The sequence below is a fragment of the Melitaea cinxia genome, chromosome 16, assembly GCF_905220565.1.
Source record: "Melitaea cinxia chromosome 16, ilMelCinx1.1, whole genome shotgun sequence".
In the NCBI taxonomy this organism is placed as follows: domain Eukaryota; kingdom Metazoa; phylum Arthropoda; class Insecta; order Lepidoptera; family Nymphalidae; genus Melitaea; species Melitaea cinxia.
In genome coordinates this window covers 4,764,308-4,779,611 of record NC_059409.1, presented here as the reverse complement: position 1 = coordinate 4,779,611, position 15,304 = coordinate 4,764,308, and the positions used below count along the sequence as shown (strand labels likewise).

General features: G+C 36.3%; 1 protein-coding gene across 1 annotated transcript in view; it reads right to left on the bottom strand.

Annotated features, from left to right (window-relative positions):
• Positions 1-4,404: 4,404 nt before the first annotated feature.
• The window catches only part of LOC123660838 (forkhead box protein N3-like), a 34,170-nt gene continuing 23,270 nt past the window's right edge, over positions 4,405-15,304 (bottom strand). Inside the window, exons 5-9 of the mRNA XM_045595869.1 lie at positions 9,045-9,326; positions 8,885-8,959; positions 7,593-7,781; positions 6,704-6,843; positions 4,405-4,711 (exon numbers count right to left, since the gene is read on the bottom strand). Of these exons, the coding sequence (XP_045451825.1) occupies positions 6,712-6,843; positions 7,593-7,781; positions 8,885-8,959; positions 9,045-9,326 (678 nt within the window). The 3' untranslated portion in view covers positions 4,405-4,711; positions 6,704-6,711. The remainder of the gene's footprint in view (positions 4,712-6,703; positions 6,844-7,592; positions 7,782-8,884; positions 8,960-9,044; positions 9,327-15,304) is intronic.

Below are 15,304 nucleotides of genomic sequence, written 5' to 3'. Positions count from 1 at the left end.
GTTTGACTGCACCTAACTCTATACTTACATCATTTCACTAACCACATTTTGTACTCTGTACGTGTTCTTGTTACTACGGCTAATATGTAGAGTAAGTTTTCTTTTTTATACTTCCTTATTCTGTGACTACCAGTGGGAAACTATTGGCAGCTTTTTATTTCTATATCATTTTGTACATTATATTTCTCAGCTGTTGTTCCTCCCAAAATAAATGAATAAAATAAATAAATAATTCTGAGACCTGTAGGTAAAGTTGAGGATAAAACTAACTCGCATATAAATTAAATAATATAAGCCTACATATAAACAGGCGATAAAGCAAGTCTATGGCTTATTTCACTTCAATAAATAATCGATAACTTTTGGATTCACGGGTTATTAATAGAAACATCTGGTAGATAAATAGTTAGGTATATACCAGATAACTTTTTTAGTAACTGGTGCATGGGAAGGACAATTTGTTTATTAAACGCAATTCTGACGTTTATTACAAGAACACGACTTGTAGTCATACTTTGTATGTGAAAAATATTCTATATCAGTAATGTTGTGGAAGTCTACCACAACGCTGGCGTTTCAGAACCTGTAAAGGTGCGCACCCACCTTTACAGCCAAGGTGCACCGCCTTGGTTGGTCATTTCAAAATATTAATATGTAAAATACCTCGTTTTAGATGACTCCATTAGAATTTTACTGTAACCTTTAGGTATAGATCCTTTTTTTATGAACACTAGATAGTCTCTGGAGTAAACTTTTAAATAAAAAATATTTAAGATGAAGATATCGGTGAAGATAGGGAAAAAGTACGTGCAGACGATCATAATGTCGGTTTATAGATAGATAACTAGCTGTACCCTGCGCGCGTTGCTACGCCTTTTTTTGTCGTACTAACTCAGATACCTTTGTGGGCTCACGCACAACACTTTGCCGAAGATTTACGATTTTATAAAGGACATACAGACAAAAATTCATTTATATATATATATATGTTGCTCAATATTTCTACAAAGTTTGTTCAATGTAATAGATCAAATGTTACTTATTACCACCAAGTTCTAATTTATTGGTCGGTTATGTTTAGGGGTTAAATAAAACTCGTTATGATCTTCAGTAGATAATTTATTTAATGGATATGTACACAGACAAAAAAATTTGGGACAAATAAAAATTTGGCAATAACTTTTAACAATAGCAAAAATTAATTTTGCAGTTCGCAAAACCGGATAAATTATCAACAACAACAATGATTTTTGACTTATCTATAGTTCGGACATAAAATATATCTAATTTCTAGCAAATATTGGCATTATCGATGTAATTTAGGATATTAAAAACATTTTTGCAAATATTGTAAATTAGAAAAATGTTTGTAAAGAAGGGTATGCCCAACAATGCAGGTGCAATGTACAAGGATAACGCCATAAAATTACATAAAACGATTATTTCAAACAAAACAAAACAAAGCAAACCCGAAACTACCGGTTGAGAAGAATCGTTTTACAATCCAATTATTATAAAAATCAATAACAACTTACAAACTAATTAAAATAAATTAATCGATAAATTATTTCTGATAAAGTATGAGCCGCAACAATTTTAATATCATATTATTGATATAACCTTTTCAGTTATTTTGATCACACAAGCATTTACCACCAAATCATTTTAACTGTGGATAACTCCTCTAGGTGATAACTCGCTCTATCTCCTAAACGATCCACAATCAATAAACTCATGGTTTATTAAATAAACGAGGTGCTGTTATGTATTTAAATATAGCCCTTATTTAATAAATCGTAGTTTATCACACAATTATACACATAGCATCTACCAGCGAAGTCCTACATTAGGTACTAATTATTGCTGTAAAATTTCATCTACACATTTATACCACCAAAAGAAAGGCTAGTGAGTTGACAGTCGCAGAGGAAAGTCCATGGGAAACCCGTAACAAAACACAGCGGAGTGATCTGGCGATCGTTTACATACATTACATCCTTGGCTTAAAATCTAATCCATATTTTATTGACATGGGCGTTCATCTGCGACTGGGCGTAATCTAATAGAATCAATGAGTAAGATGGAAGACGCTTCTAAATACAGCAAAAATGTATGTATTTAATTTAGAATTAATTATGTAATTATAATATCACTTATAACCTAATCTAAGTATGTGTTATATATTTCCTTTAATTAATATATAAATACACTCATATTTCTGGTACCTATTTACTTGGATTTTCTCGTTGACGGTATAACAATATTTTTTATTATTATTATTTTTATAATTTGGCACACAGCGAATTAAAAATTACAGTGTTACAACGATATATTACTTTGTATTTGTGAATATTATGAAATAAATGTCTTGCAAATTAATGAAATAATTTATAGAATAATAAGAATTTTTCTACATTGCATTTTTATTAAAACGCAAATTTAATTTACTAATAAATAATATTGCTTCAGAAATCAGTCATGGCTCAGTCTAGAGAATGTTTCTACGCGTAATTACACTAAACTTCACATGGAAACGAATCAAGAGATAGAAATTGATTGGGGTACATGAATCTTTGGATACAAGCATTTAGATTTAAAAATGTACAAGTTATTCATGTTAAATAATAAAATTCGAATAAAGATTAAGTAGTTATAAAATAGCAACACATACTGGAGGCACTTTATTAAAATTCCAATAAGTTTAGAATGAAAATTATATGATTCAATTATTGTTATTGCTTATTTATTATTTTGATAAAATCAATAAAAATCATATAAAATGAAATCTCATTAATTACATATTGAAATGTTGCCAATTAAAAAAGTAGTTATTAAAAATCACTTATAAAATAGGTAGCATTTTTTTTCACATATGCGAGTATGCAAGACATTATGGATATTTCATAATGTTGTAAGCGACAGTTCACATGCTAATGAACACAAAAAATAGCTCGCTTATAGCTATATCTATGTATCATATACTTTTATATTATATATTATTTTATAACTGTATCACTTTAAGTAGACAAAGAAGTTTGGTTCTTACCAATTAAATATTAATAAATTCACACGTAAACAGACACACATTCTAAGTTATATAAAATGTTCAATAGGAAGTTAAATTAATATTGGTTTTAATAAATATATTTTCTTCTATCTTACCTGATATATATTCATAGATATTTTTCTTATATCAAGGTCCTTTTATTTGTGTTTAAAATTGTGTAAAATGCTGTACTGAAATAATTGTAGGGATTTCTTTAATGAAATAATAATTATTACAGTATTTTTGACTGAAACAAATTTAACAAATGAAACGAGGGTTTACTTTTGACATATTTCTCGAGTCACATATTTTTTTTTCATTAGACTCGGGTCTATTTGGTGTTAAAGGAAAATTTATAAGTGAGCCATTTTAAAATATTATTGACAAATGGCTCATCAAGGACATAATTAAATAATTATATAAAATATATATTTTATTAAGCCCTGTATATATATTTGTATAGTTGATTGCATTCAGATCACAAATGCTCACACACAGACATGTGTCCAGGCGCACACTTTACCTATATTGCTCAATTTAGAATAAGATTTTCAACTTCGAACTAAGGATAATAAATTATTTTAACTTAATACTACCGTGTTGACATTACCATTGTATACCATACTTTAATTATTTATGCGAGTTAATCACATGGATATTGTAACACTTTTACTTGCGATAGTAATAATTGTATTCTTAGTAATATTATGTATGCTCGACTATAAAGAAAACCTAAATGCAGGAAAACTATTTAACAGTTCCATTCCTTTATATGAATACCTCCATTAACACATCTATTTATCAATTCTCTACGTAATTTTAATCGAGATATTAATTTATTTATTTTATAAATGTAATATTTAACTACGTATTTTTTTAGAATTGTATTATGAAGGCAAGTTATTTTCTAGATGTGATGTATTCAGATTAAAGTATAAAAATAGAATGGAAATAGTCAGGTCTTAACTTAACAAGTGAGCCTTAATCTATTTTATTCAATAGCGTGATATATTCTTTACTAAACGAAATAATTTATATAATTTAAAAATAACAGTAGACATCTGTGTATACATCACTGAAGTTTGTTTATGAATTTTATTATTTGGACTAGAGAATGGTAAACATTTGCATATTCCTACTACTTAATGATCATAGACAAATATAATATGCCGAGAAACACTAGATATCAAACCTTTTTTTTTGTTCTATGAACGTATATGTCAACGATCACTTCCCGAGGCTTTGCCCCGACGGTAAACAGAATAAATACACTATGAAATATCATATATACATAACTTAGAATTATCGCTTTACAAATAAAAACATTTGAGCAGTACACACAGAATTAAACAATTATATGCTACCACAGAACTTTATTTAAAAGGTCTTTATAATGATAATGACATACATATAGAAAAGTATTGTTTTTCGAGGGTAGTTGGATAAAAGTAAAGTGTTTAAAATTAAATAAACAAAGTTTCTATGTATATAGTACAAAAACGATACGGCATAGCAAAATAAAAATTTTGTAGGCAGATTAAAGTTTTTAGATTAAGAAGCATAGCTTTCCTTAGGAAGACTTACATTTGATGTTACCGTCCCCACAATCGCGCATCCGATGACTACTGGATATAACTTGAGATATCACCCATCATCCTTGCTTAGCTGCAATAAAATAATATAGTTTATTAAAAAAAATTAATATCTTGAATATAAATAGTAAAGTTTCTTTAATACAAAACCATAATATCGCCTTCAACTAAAGCACATTTATCTAATACAATATAATTAAATAATTAATACAAATATTCTAAAATAAAAAATTTACTTAATTTCATTAAAGAACAAAATACGATTTATTTTGAGATAACTAAATCTTTCAATTAAGCTGATGGCGTGTGTCCGGATGGACCGTCCTCTGGAAGCATGTGACGTTACAGTGAGAGATACGGATGAAATTTAGACCTATATTAGCGAACCCAAACGCGTGAAATTCAAAATAATCGTTAGGTTTTTTCTAATACAACTACAAAAAACCTTCTACAAAGTTTTAGGAAATTAAAAAACAGCAAAATTTATTCAGCTGTTTTCGAATATTGTGCGTAGCAACACAACTCGCGATTCGTTTTTATTTATATAGATATAGTACCTTTTAGGTTACTGAGGTTGGACACAGCAAAAAATATATTGCTCGAAATCTGAATCAGCCCGACTCGGAAATCTCTCGGAGTACTTTACAGAAGTTCACAGCTAAATAGTAGCCGCCAGGTTGAGCAGCGCCTCGGCCGTGCGCCGCTCCTCGCCGCCGCTGTACGAGTGGTCAGTACGGGCACTCACCGGGCGCGCTAGCTGGGCGCGTGCGCGGACACGCCGGCCAGGTTGAGCAGCGCCTCGGCCGTGCGCCGCTCCTCGCCGCCGCTGTACGAGTGGTCAGTACGGGCACTCACCGGGCGCGCTAGCTGGGCGCGTGCGCGGACACGCCGGCCAGGTTGAGCAGCGCCTCGGCCGTGCGCCGCTCCTCGCCGCCGCTGTACGAGTGGTCAGTACGGGCACTCACCGGGCGCGCTAGCTGGGCGCGTGCGCGGACACGCCGGCCAGGTTGAGCAGCGCCTCGGCCGTGCGCCGCTCCTCGCCGCCGCTGTACGAGTGGTCAGTACGGGCACTCACCGGGCGCGCTAGCTGGGCGCGTGCGCGGACACGCCGGCCAGGTTGAGCAGCGCCTCGGCCGTGCGCCGCTCCTCGCCGCCGCTGTACGAGTGGTCAGTACGGGCACTCACCGGGCGCGCTAGCTGGGCGCGTGCGCGGACACGCCGGCCAGGTTGAGCAGCGCCTCGGCCGTGCGCCGCTCCTCGCCGCCGCTGTACGAGTGGTCAGTACGGGCACTCACCGGGCGCGCTAGCTGGGCGCGTGCGCGGACACGCCGGCCAGGTTGAGCAGCGCCTCGGCCGTGCGCCGCTCCTCGCCGCCGCTGTACGAGTGGTCAGTACGGGCACTCACCGGGCGCGCTAGCTGGGCGCGTGCGCGGACACGCCGGCCAGGTTGAGCAGCGCCTCGGCCGTGCGCCGCTCCTCGCCGCCGCTGTACGAGTGGTCAGTACGGGCACTCACCGGGCGCGCTAGCTGGGCGCGTGCGCGGACACGCCGGCCAGGTTGAGCAGCGCCTCGGCCGTGCGCCGCTCCTCGCCGCCGCTGTACGAGTGGTCAGTACGGGCACTCACCGGGCGCGCTAGCTGGGCGCGTGCGCGGACACGCCGGCCAGGTTGAGCAGCGCCTCGGCCGTGCGCCGCTCCTCGCCGCCGCTGTACGAGTGGTCAGTACGGGCACTCACCGGGCGCGCTAGCTGGGCGCGTGCGCGGACACGCCGGCCAGGTTGAGCAGCGCCTCGGCCGTGCGCCGCTCCTCGCCGCCGCTGTACGAGTGGTCAGTACGGGCACTCACCGGGCGCGCTAGCTGGGCGCGTGCGCGGACACGCCGGCCAGGTTGAGCAGCGCCTCGGCCGTGCGCCGCTCCTCGCCGCCGCTGTACGAGTGGTCAGTACGGGCACTCACCGGGCGCGCTAGCTGGGCGCGTGCGCGGACACGCCGGCCAGGTTGAGCAGCGCCTCGGCCGTGCGCCGCTCCTCGCCGCCGCTGTACGAGTGGTCAGTACGGGCACTCACCGGGCGCGCTAGCTGGGCGCGTGCGCGGACACGCCGGCCAGGTTGAGCAGCGCCTCGGCCGTGCGCCGCTCCTCGCCGCCGCTGTACGAGTGCTCGTCGCGCGCGCACCGCGAGATCACCAGGTGCGCCTCGGGCGGCAGCTGCGGGCACACGCTCAAGTGTTCAATGACAACGATGCGGTACATATGAAAGGCAATACATCTGACAGGTTGCCGAGTGAAATCGGGTTTAGACAACGTTCATTCATAATAATAATATTCTTTATTGTACACCAAAATATGTACAAACATATAAAAACAAATATGTACAAAGGCGATCTTATCGCTGAAAAACGATTTCTTCCAGATAACCTTTGGGCACAGGACACGATATCGTACATAGGAAGTAAACAATATGAAGATTCAAAGAATGTATACTAATAATGTGTAATAGTGTTTATATTGTAAGTGTATATCATACAAATTCATTAATTGATAAAGTGAAAAAATTTACAAGTTACGATGATTCTACATTAATCGTCGTTTACCATTGTAAATTATAACCGCGGTTACGCACTCATTGGACGGTTGAATTTAATATATCAAACGCTTGATTGAAGCGAATTGATATTAAATATATCAAGCGACATTTACTCTGACAGTAATGAACGGCGCTAAGCTATTAGCAAACACAGAGTGGCGTCCCGCAGATCGAGGCCCTGAGCTTGTCACCTTACTGTTAAGTGCTAAGTCTCCTATTTGTAGCATTCCTGGTAGTGCGCGTAGTACGTGGGCGTACAAATGTTCCTCTAATGAGAAAATCCCTGTTCCCTTAAGGCGGAAACATTGGAGCTCAATAACGCTACATCGTTCCATTGAGCATTAGCATCACACAATTGACAATATGTTACCTGATCGAGCACAGCGGGTCCGTACTTCATGGCCAGCACGGTGGCGGCGGCGAGGTACTCGTCGGCGCCGGGGGGCGCGCGCGTGTCTGCTAAACGTCGAGCTAAATATGGGAAAAGTTGAGGATCGGGCGCGTTCTTTTCCGTTTCTGGCTCTGCTTCCGCAGGCGGTACTGGTTGCCTCCCGAATGCCTGAACAAGCAATATAAAGGATTTTATATAATTGCCATTTATTATGTACTAGATGGTTAAACCTTTGCAATTTAACACTGACATTAAAAGCGGGTTATCTAACAAAAACATTTTTTTCTCAAATGCGTTAATTATAAAATACGAGTATTTTATATAAATAAGTAAATAAATATAATGATGTTTAACGTTGACCTTGACAGTGGGTTATTTAGCACAATTTTGTTACTCAAATACGGTTCACTTCAGCCTAATACAGTCCTCTGGTGGACACAGGCCTCCATAAGCTCGCGCCAAAAATGGCAGGAACTCATGCGTTTTGCCCATAGTCACCATGCTGGACAAGCGGGTTGGTAACCGCAGGGCTGGTTTTGTCGCCCCGAAGACGCTGCTGCCCGTCTTCGGCCTGTGTATTTCAAAACCAGGAGTTGGATGGTTATCCCACCATCGGTCGGCTTTTTAAGTTCCAAGGTGGTTGTGGAACTGTGTTATCTCTTAGTCGCCTTTTACGACACCCACGCGAAGAGAGAGAGTGGCTATATTCTTACTGCCGTAACCACGCAGCACAATATACACGGTTACAAGATACCACGATGCCATTAAACTCTTCTTTTTATTCATTTTGCAAAGTATACAGGTGTTTGACTCCTGTGTTCCTTCAAATTAGGGGGTTTGAAAGTTTAATAGATCATGTGCCGTGTGAAAAATAAATTCATATATATATACTATCTGACCCCGCAAACGTTGTTTTGCCATATATGCCATATGTGTTGGCCGATTCTCAGTCCTACCCGATACGCACACAAAATTTCATAAAAATCAGCCCATTTCTGGTTTATTATAATATATAAATAGAAAATTTGCATCATGTAATAAATAGCTTTGACGGCAAGGAGAAAGAGATCAAAGAGCAGGAGTTATGGAGAGAGATTTTTTATTGCCAATAAGATTAACTTATTATTTATTAGTTAATTGTAGCTTAGTTTGGGTCCCACTAGCAAATACTGTAACCTCAGAACTTTTGTGTGGGTGGATTTCGGTTTTTATTTTATTAATGACGGATAATTATTGATTTTGGTAAAGGAAAATATATAATGCCTTCCTACCTGCAACAATGTCGAGCGGTGTTGTGGATCGACTGTCCATAGTGAACCTTTACCCAGACCTGGAGCTGCTGCAACCTGCAAAATGAATCACAATATTAGAAACATGGTCAAAATCACACTAAAAACCTTAAACTGCAATATATAATGCACGATAGATTACCTTGTGGAAGCATTTGTTTAGGGACAAGTTATGCCGGACGCTGTTCTTCCACCCCTGTGGTGCGTGTTTGAAGTATGGAAAGTGTCGGATGATCCAGGCATAGATCTCCTTTACTGGGAGCGCACGTGCCGGCGCCGCTTCAATAGCCATGAAGATGAGACAGGAGAAAGAATAGGGGGGTTTCGTATGGGTGTTTACAGCTGGGGGGGAGGGAGGCGCCTTGCAAGGGGTACGGGGAGGGGAAGGGATACGATTTGTCGGCGGTGGCGTCTTTGATTCTGTCTGTTGACAACATTTTGTATATTAGTCTTACCTACTACCATTTTTGTTTGTATCTGTTTTGATGATTTAATCAAATCATACTAATGTTTGTAATTTTTATTTATTAGACATATTTTGGAGTCAAGGTAAACAAATGACCTTTTTGGTGCATCTGTACAGAAAATAACATTAGATAAACGAGGAAAAAACATAATGTGTGAAGGTACGTGATCTAACGATAGCTAAGATACACATTCACATTTATTAGTTTATAACTACACATTCACATTTAATAACACATATTATTTATATTTCGTTTTTTTGGAACAGTCTTATTTTGTAAACAAATCCCTGTCAATCGCAATTCACGTTTTTTTCCGCATTTATCACTCACTTTCACAACACATTAGCTTACGGACATTTGTAAAACTCCATTTACTATTTATTTCACTAAAAACAAATATCAATTTATCATTTTAAACACATAAAAACTACTAAAATACGAATTCCGAGAGTACAGATAACTAATATTTTTGAATATGACATTTCAATATTTTTTTTTAAAAGGCAAATAGGGATGTGGTCATAATATTTTTAGAGGTGAATGAGTATAAGTGAATGAACAGCATGAGCGATAAAATAGGGCATGCTCTTTAACTATATTTTAAATTTTCACGAATTATTATTTGTTAAATAATGTTACCGTAAAGCGATTTGTTATTAATTTGTTTTTTTGTTATTAATTGTTTTCCTTTTTGTTTTGGTTTAATGTTGAGCGCAAAAAAATGCTTACAAATATTGCAAATGTCTATCTTTTATGGTAAAGTGTTAATTGTAAAGGTTTTATATTATGAATATTTCTGAATATCAATTTCACGCTGAACATTTTTACCGCTATCAAATATAATATTAAAGTTATCCACATAGCAATGGCATAAAAGTTTACTGTAGTTCACAGGAAAAAATTTTGAGACTTTAGGATGAGACTTAGGATTACCCAATGAGAGCTTCGTGGAGTACAATGTTATTAGTCCTTTTTTAGATGATAGAGAGTGTGCCGCCAGCGCAAGGTTTTTTATTCATTGTAAATACAAATAATGTGACAATAATATTAATAGGATCGACTTTTTTTCTAGACACAGGCGGCCCTATTTTGTAGTAAATTTTATTTTTGACGTCTTTGTACCGACCATTTCATATAAACGAAATATAAATTTGTTGCTTTTTATGCTCGATTAATATTTTTTTTCTTTTCGTAATTCTGTACCTCTACTAATTCTTAGCAAAAATATTCAATATATTATTAAGTTTTAAAATAATTTTAGCAATATGTTAGCGTTAAATATTTGAACATAAAATGAATTTTATATTCGTCTATGGCTTATTTATATTGTTCATTCATTTGCTCTTTCTGTCACTTTACTATACTTACAATATTACTCTATTGTCTGTAGTCGGAAGTACGCCATATTTGTTTACTATTTAAGATTATTCAAAAAAATAGAACATAAAAATATACACTAAGTATGATCTATCTATGTGTATATAAAAAGTTTTAAGTTGTACTACATATGTGTGCAGAAGCTTAAAAATTTAAATAGTCAGGTAATATATCAACAAGTAAGCGCAACAAATATAATACATCGTTACTTAAACTACAATGTGTAGGATATAAGGAAAACAATTTTCGTTTTTTAATTTAATTAATGATACTTCAATCGGCTTTCCTTGTCTTACGCCGTCACGTGTCTTTATATAACTGTGGTGTGTAATATCGATTTAACAAACCTTCGACTGTCTCAGATATTAACACGCTGTAGTTACCGTTATTAATAGGCTATTTTGACATTTCATTGTAATTATTTAATCGTACTTATAATATAAAATCTAAGTTTTTTTATATAATAACTGCTTTCCGCCTATCTCTTTACGGATGACGCTAAAAATCGGTGTTGAAGGATCTTGATTCTCCAACAAAATGCCGAGCGTCATCCTTTTCAGTAATCCCATAAATGCATCACTATGCAGATTGCCGATATCTTTTTTCTTTCTTTTTTTATTTTGTTTATACATTTTTTTTTTTAATTAATATTGTTGTTTTTATGTTGGTATTTACTTATTATTATTTCTTTTTTTGTAAATTATTTGTTTTATTTTAGTTGCATAGTATGTAAATTGTTTCCAATTTAATTATTTGTAACAATTACACGGTTATAGTTCAATGGAGTAATCTTGTAATTTTGATTTTTTGTCTAAGTAGTCTTTAGGTTGTCTGTATATCGATGTATGTATGTGAGTTTATTTACATAACGATTATTATTATTATTAGATAGCTGAATATATCCAGTATAACAGATAAGCTTCTTTTTATGCCGATATTACTACGGAATTTATACTAATATTATAAAGCTGAAGAGTTTGTTTGTTTGTTTGAATGCGCTAATCTCAGAAACTACTGGTCCGATTTGAAGACTTCTTTTAGTGTTAGATAGCTCATTTACCAACGAAGGTTATAGGCTATATATCATCACGCTAAGCCCAATAGGAGCGGAGCACCAATGAAGAACGTTTCTAAATCGGGATTCTTTTTTCATTTTTAACCGACTTCCAAAAAAGGAGGAGGTTCTCAATTCGACAGTATTCTTTTTTTTTGTTATGTATGTTACTTCAGAACTTTTGACCGTATGGACCGATTTCGACAATTTTTTTTTAATCGAAAGGTGGTGTGTGTCGATTGGTCCCATTTAAATTTATTTGAGATGTAACAACTACTTTTCGTGTTATATCTAATAATGCGTTTTTACTTGACGCTTTTTTCGTAGACCTACGTTGTATTATATCGCATAACTTTCTACTGGATGTACCGATTTTGATAATTCTTTTTTTGTTGGAAAGAAGAGAGTTTAGTACCATGATAAGGAAACCAGGATCTGATAATAGGATCCCAGAGAAATCGAGGGAACTTCTTGAAAATCCGCAATAACTTTTTGCTGGGTGTACCGATTTTAATAATTTTTAATTTAATCGAAAGCTGATGTTTGTCATGTGGTCACATATAAATTTTATTGAGATCTGATAACTACTTTTTGAGTAATCTTTTATAACGCGTAGTTACTTGACTATTTTTTCGTCGATCTACGTTGTTACTCGTCGATGTAATTGAAGTCGGTTTTTTTTCGTTTGCGAGCAAACATAATTATGAGAGCTTCCGCTGCGTGCGCTGAGGAAACAGCTAAAGTTTCGCAAAAATCATGTACGACATAATTGTTCCCCTGTAAAAGTTCTAAAAAAAAAGTCCGCGACTGCATATCTTTAAAGGTTGGCTCACTATAACCTTTTTTATACTAACCAAATTTGTATATTGTAAATAGTTTGTTTGTTAATTGTATTGCATTATTTGCGAAGGTGTTTTCATAAACATGATATTAATCCTTCTCTAAATAAATACGTTATTCATCACAAGTATTTAATCTAAACTAATATTATAAAGCTGAAGAGTTTGTTTGTTTGTTTCAACGCGCTATATAACATCACGCTTCGACCAATAGGAGCGAAGACTCAGTGGAAAATGTTGCAAAAACGGGGAAAATTATTTATATTTAAAGGCATCAGTGGCGTGCGCTGCGTGAACGGTTCAAGTTACCCAAAAAATATTTATGAAAGAATTATTCCTCTTTAAATGATCTAAAAAAAAGTCCGCGACAGTATCTTTTAAGATTGACTCACTATAACATTTTTATGGTAATCAAATTTGGTCGAAATTATTGCATTAATGCCAATTATTTTCCAAAGAATTTTATCAACATATTATTAATTCTTATTTTTTTTTTATGTCACTAGGTCGGCAAACAAGCGTACGACTCACCTGATGGTAAGCGATTACCGTAGCTTATAGACACCTGCAACACCAGAAGCATCGCAAGCGCGTTGCCGACCCAATCCCCAATCCCCCCAGGAGCTCTGGTCACCTTACTCTCCAACAGGAACACAATACTGCTTGAAAACAGTATTATTTTGCTGTGATCTTCTGTAAGGTCGAGGTACTACCCCAGTCGGGCTGCTCCATATTTTGAGCAGGAAATTCCTGCTGTGCACTACCTCAGTTGCTGTGCCCTACCTCAGTTATCCAATTAATGTATTGTTGATTAAGAGTATTTAATTTTAAACAAAATTGTCCTTGACATCACTTAATTTCAATTAACATCTTAGAAGATATAGTAATAGAATTTTGAAATCAACACGCGAACAATATTAACACGCGCGCATGATGCGCAAGACAAGACGCTGCGCTGGCCGGCGGGCGAGGGGGAGGCAGGAGATATAGTTACCTACACATCTATCGATAATGTAATGGATCAAGAAGATGCGGTCCATTACCCACAGGAGTTTCTTAATTCTTTGAACCCTAGTGGCCTTCCCCCACATTCCCTCAAGGTCAAAATAGGTGCCCCAATAATTTTACTTAGAAATCTCAAACCACAAAATTTATGTAACGGGACCCGACTTCAAGTCAAATTTTTGCGCAACAACGTGATCATAGCAATAGTTTTGACCGATACAACAGTTGGTCAAACAGTGCTTATACCTCGCATCCCAATTATTCCAAATGATTTATCTTATAATTTTAAAAGAATTTAATTTCCCATTAAGTTGTCTTTTGCCGTAACAATTAATAAATCACAGGGGCAAACATTTAAATGTGTAGGAATCGATTTACGTCAAGACTGCTTTTCACACGGCAAACTATACCTATGTCGCATTGTCAAGATCGGGTTGCGGAGAAAATCAGTATGTTCTTCTGCCACAAGAAAATAAAACTAAAAATATCATTTACGCAGAAGTACTTTAAAATGTATTATTTTAATAACTTCTAATTGCGATCATAATAACAGAAATTGACGCGGACGAAGTCGCGGGCAACACCTAGTACTAAATAAAGCGGGTGTAACCGCTAGGCGCAGTTTGTATAAATCATAATTAATTATGAATATATTTTTTATTATAGTTCGTTGTCTACAGTTTTCTTTATTACTATACTAAGTAAAAAAAAAAAGTTGCCACAGGAAATTTTTAAAATATAAAATCGCTTTTTTTGTTCAATCGTATACAATGAACATACATTGCAATACTTCAAGCCCAAAAATAAAAATTGTTTGATGTATGTTTCAATATATTATAATAAAATATGTGTATATTCAAATAGGTGGACAACATTATTATTTTCAGTATTATATAGGTCACGACCTCTCATACACTTGTAATAAATATAATTATATACCTAAGTATGATAATATACTGTTCAAATTCTATATATAATAAAGATATTTTAAAAATTAGCGGTCGGCGTTCTTTAATCAATACTCGATCTAAAAAAGCTACATTATTTTCCATTTTTGTTCGTTCGTCTTTCTACCTGTCTGTATCTTAGACGCGGATCACGCTAAAACCACTGAATGAATTGAATTGAAACTAGTCTATTCGCGTTAAGAAAATTGTGACTTATCGCTGTTACTTAGTTTAGTCGGTATGTATTACTTCAGGCTGGATGACGACTTACTATTTTCTTAACACAAATAGACCGATTAGATAGATTGTAACTATAAATGTAATATCGTGAATGAAGTAGTGGTACAAGTCGTTTTTATATACGAGTATTTCGATGATTATTTGTAACTGTATTCATAAAAATAATACTACGTGTAAATTCTTAAATACTAGTACCTAATGTTTTTTTTTTTCTTTCTGCTGGATTGATATAAAAAATTATTTAGCACTAACTGTTTATCGTGGAAGGTTACAAGTAATGAGCAAAGTCACGCTGAGACTCATGGGAAGAGCAGTGAACAAAATCGTGAATAAAACCGTTATCTATTGCAAGATAAAACGGCATATTTAACGAAAAAATTAAATATGTTTCAAATATTTCTATAAACGTATATTTAAAAAGCTTTTTATTTACAGTTTTGTAATTGTGTTTGTTTGTGTAATCAATAACTAAC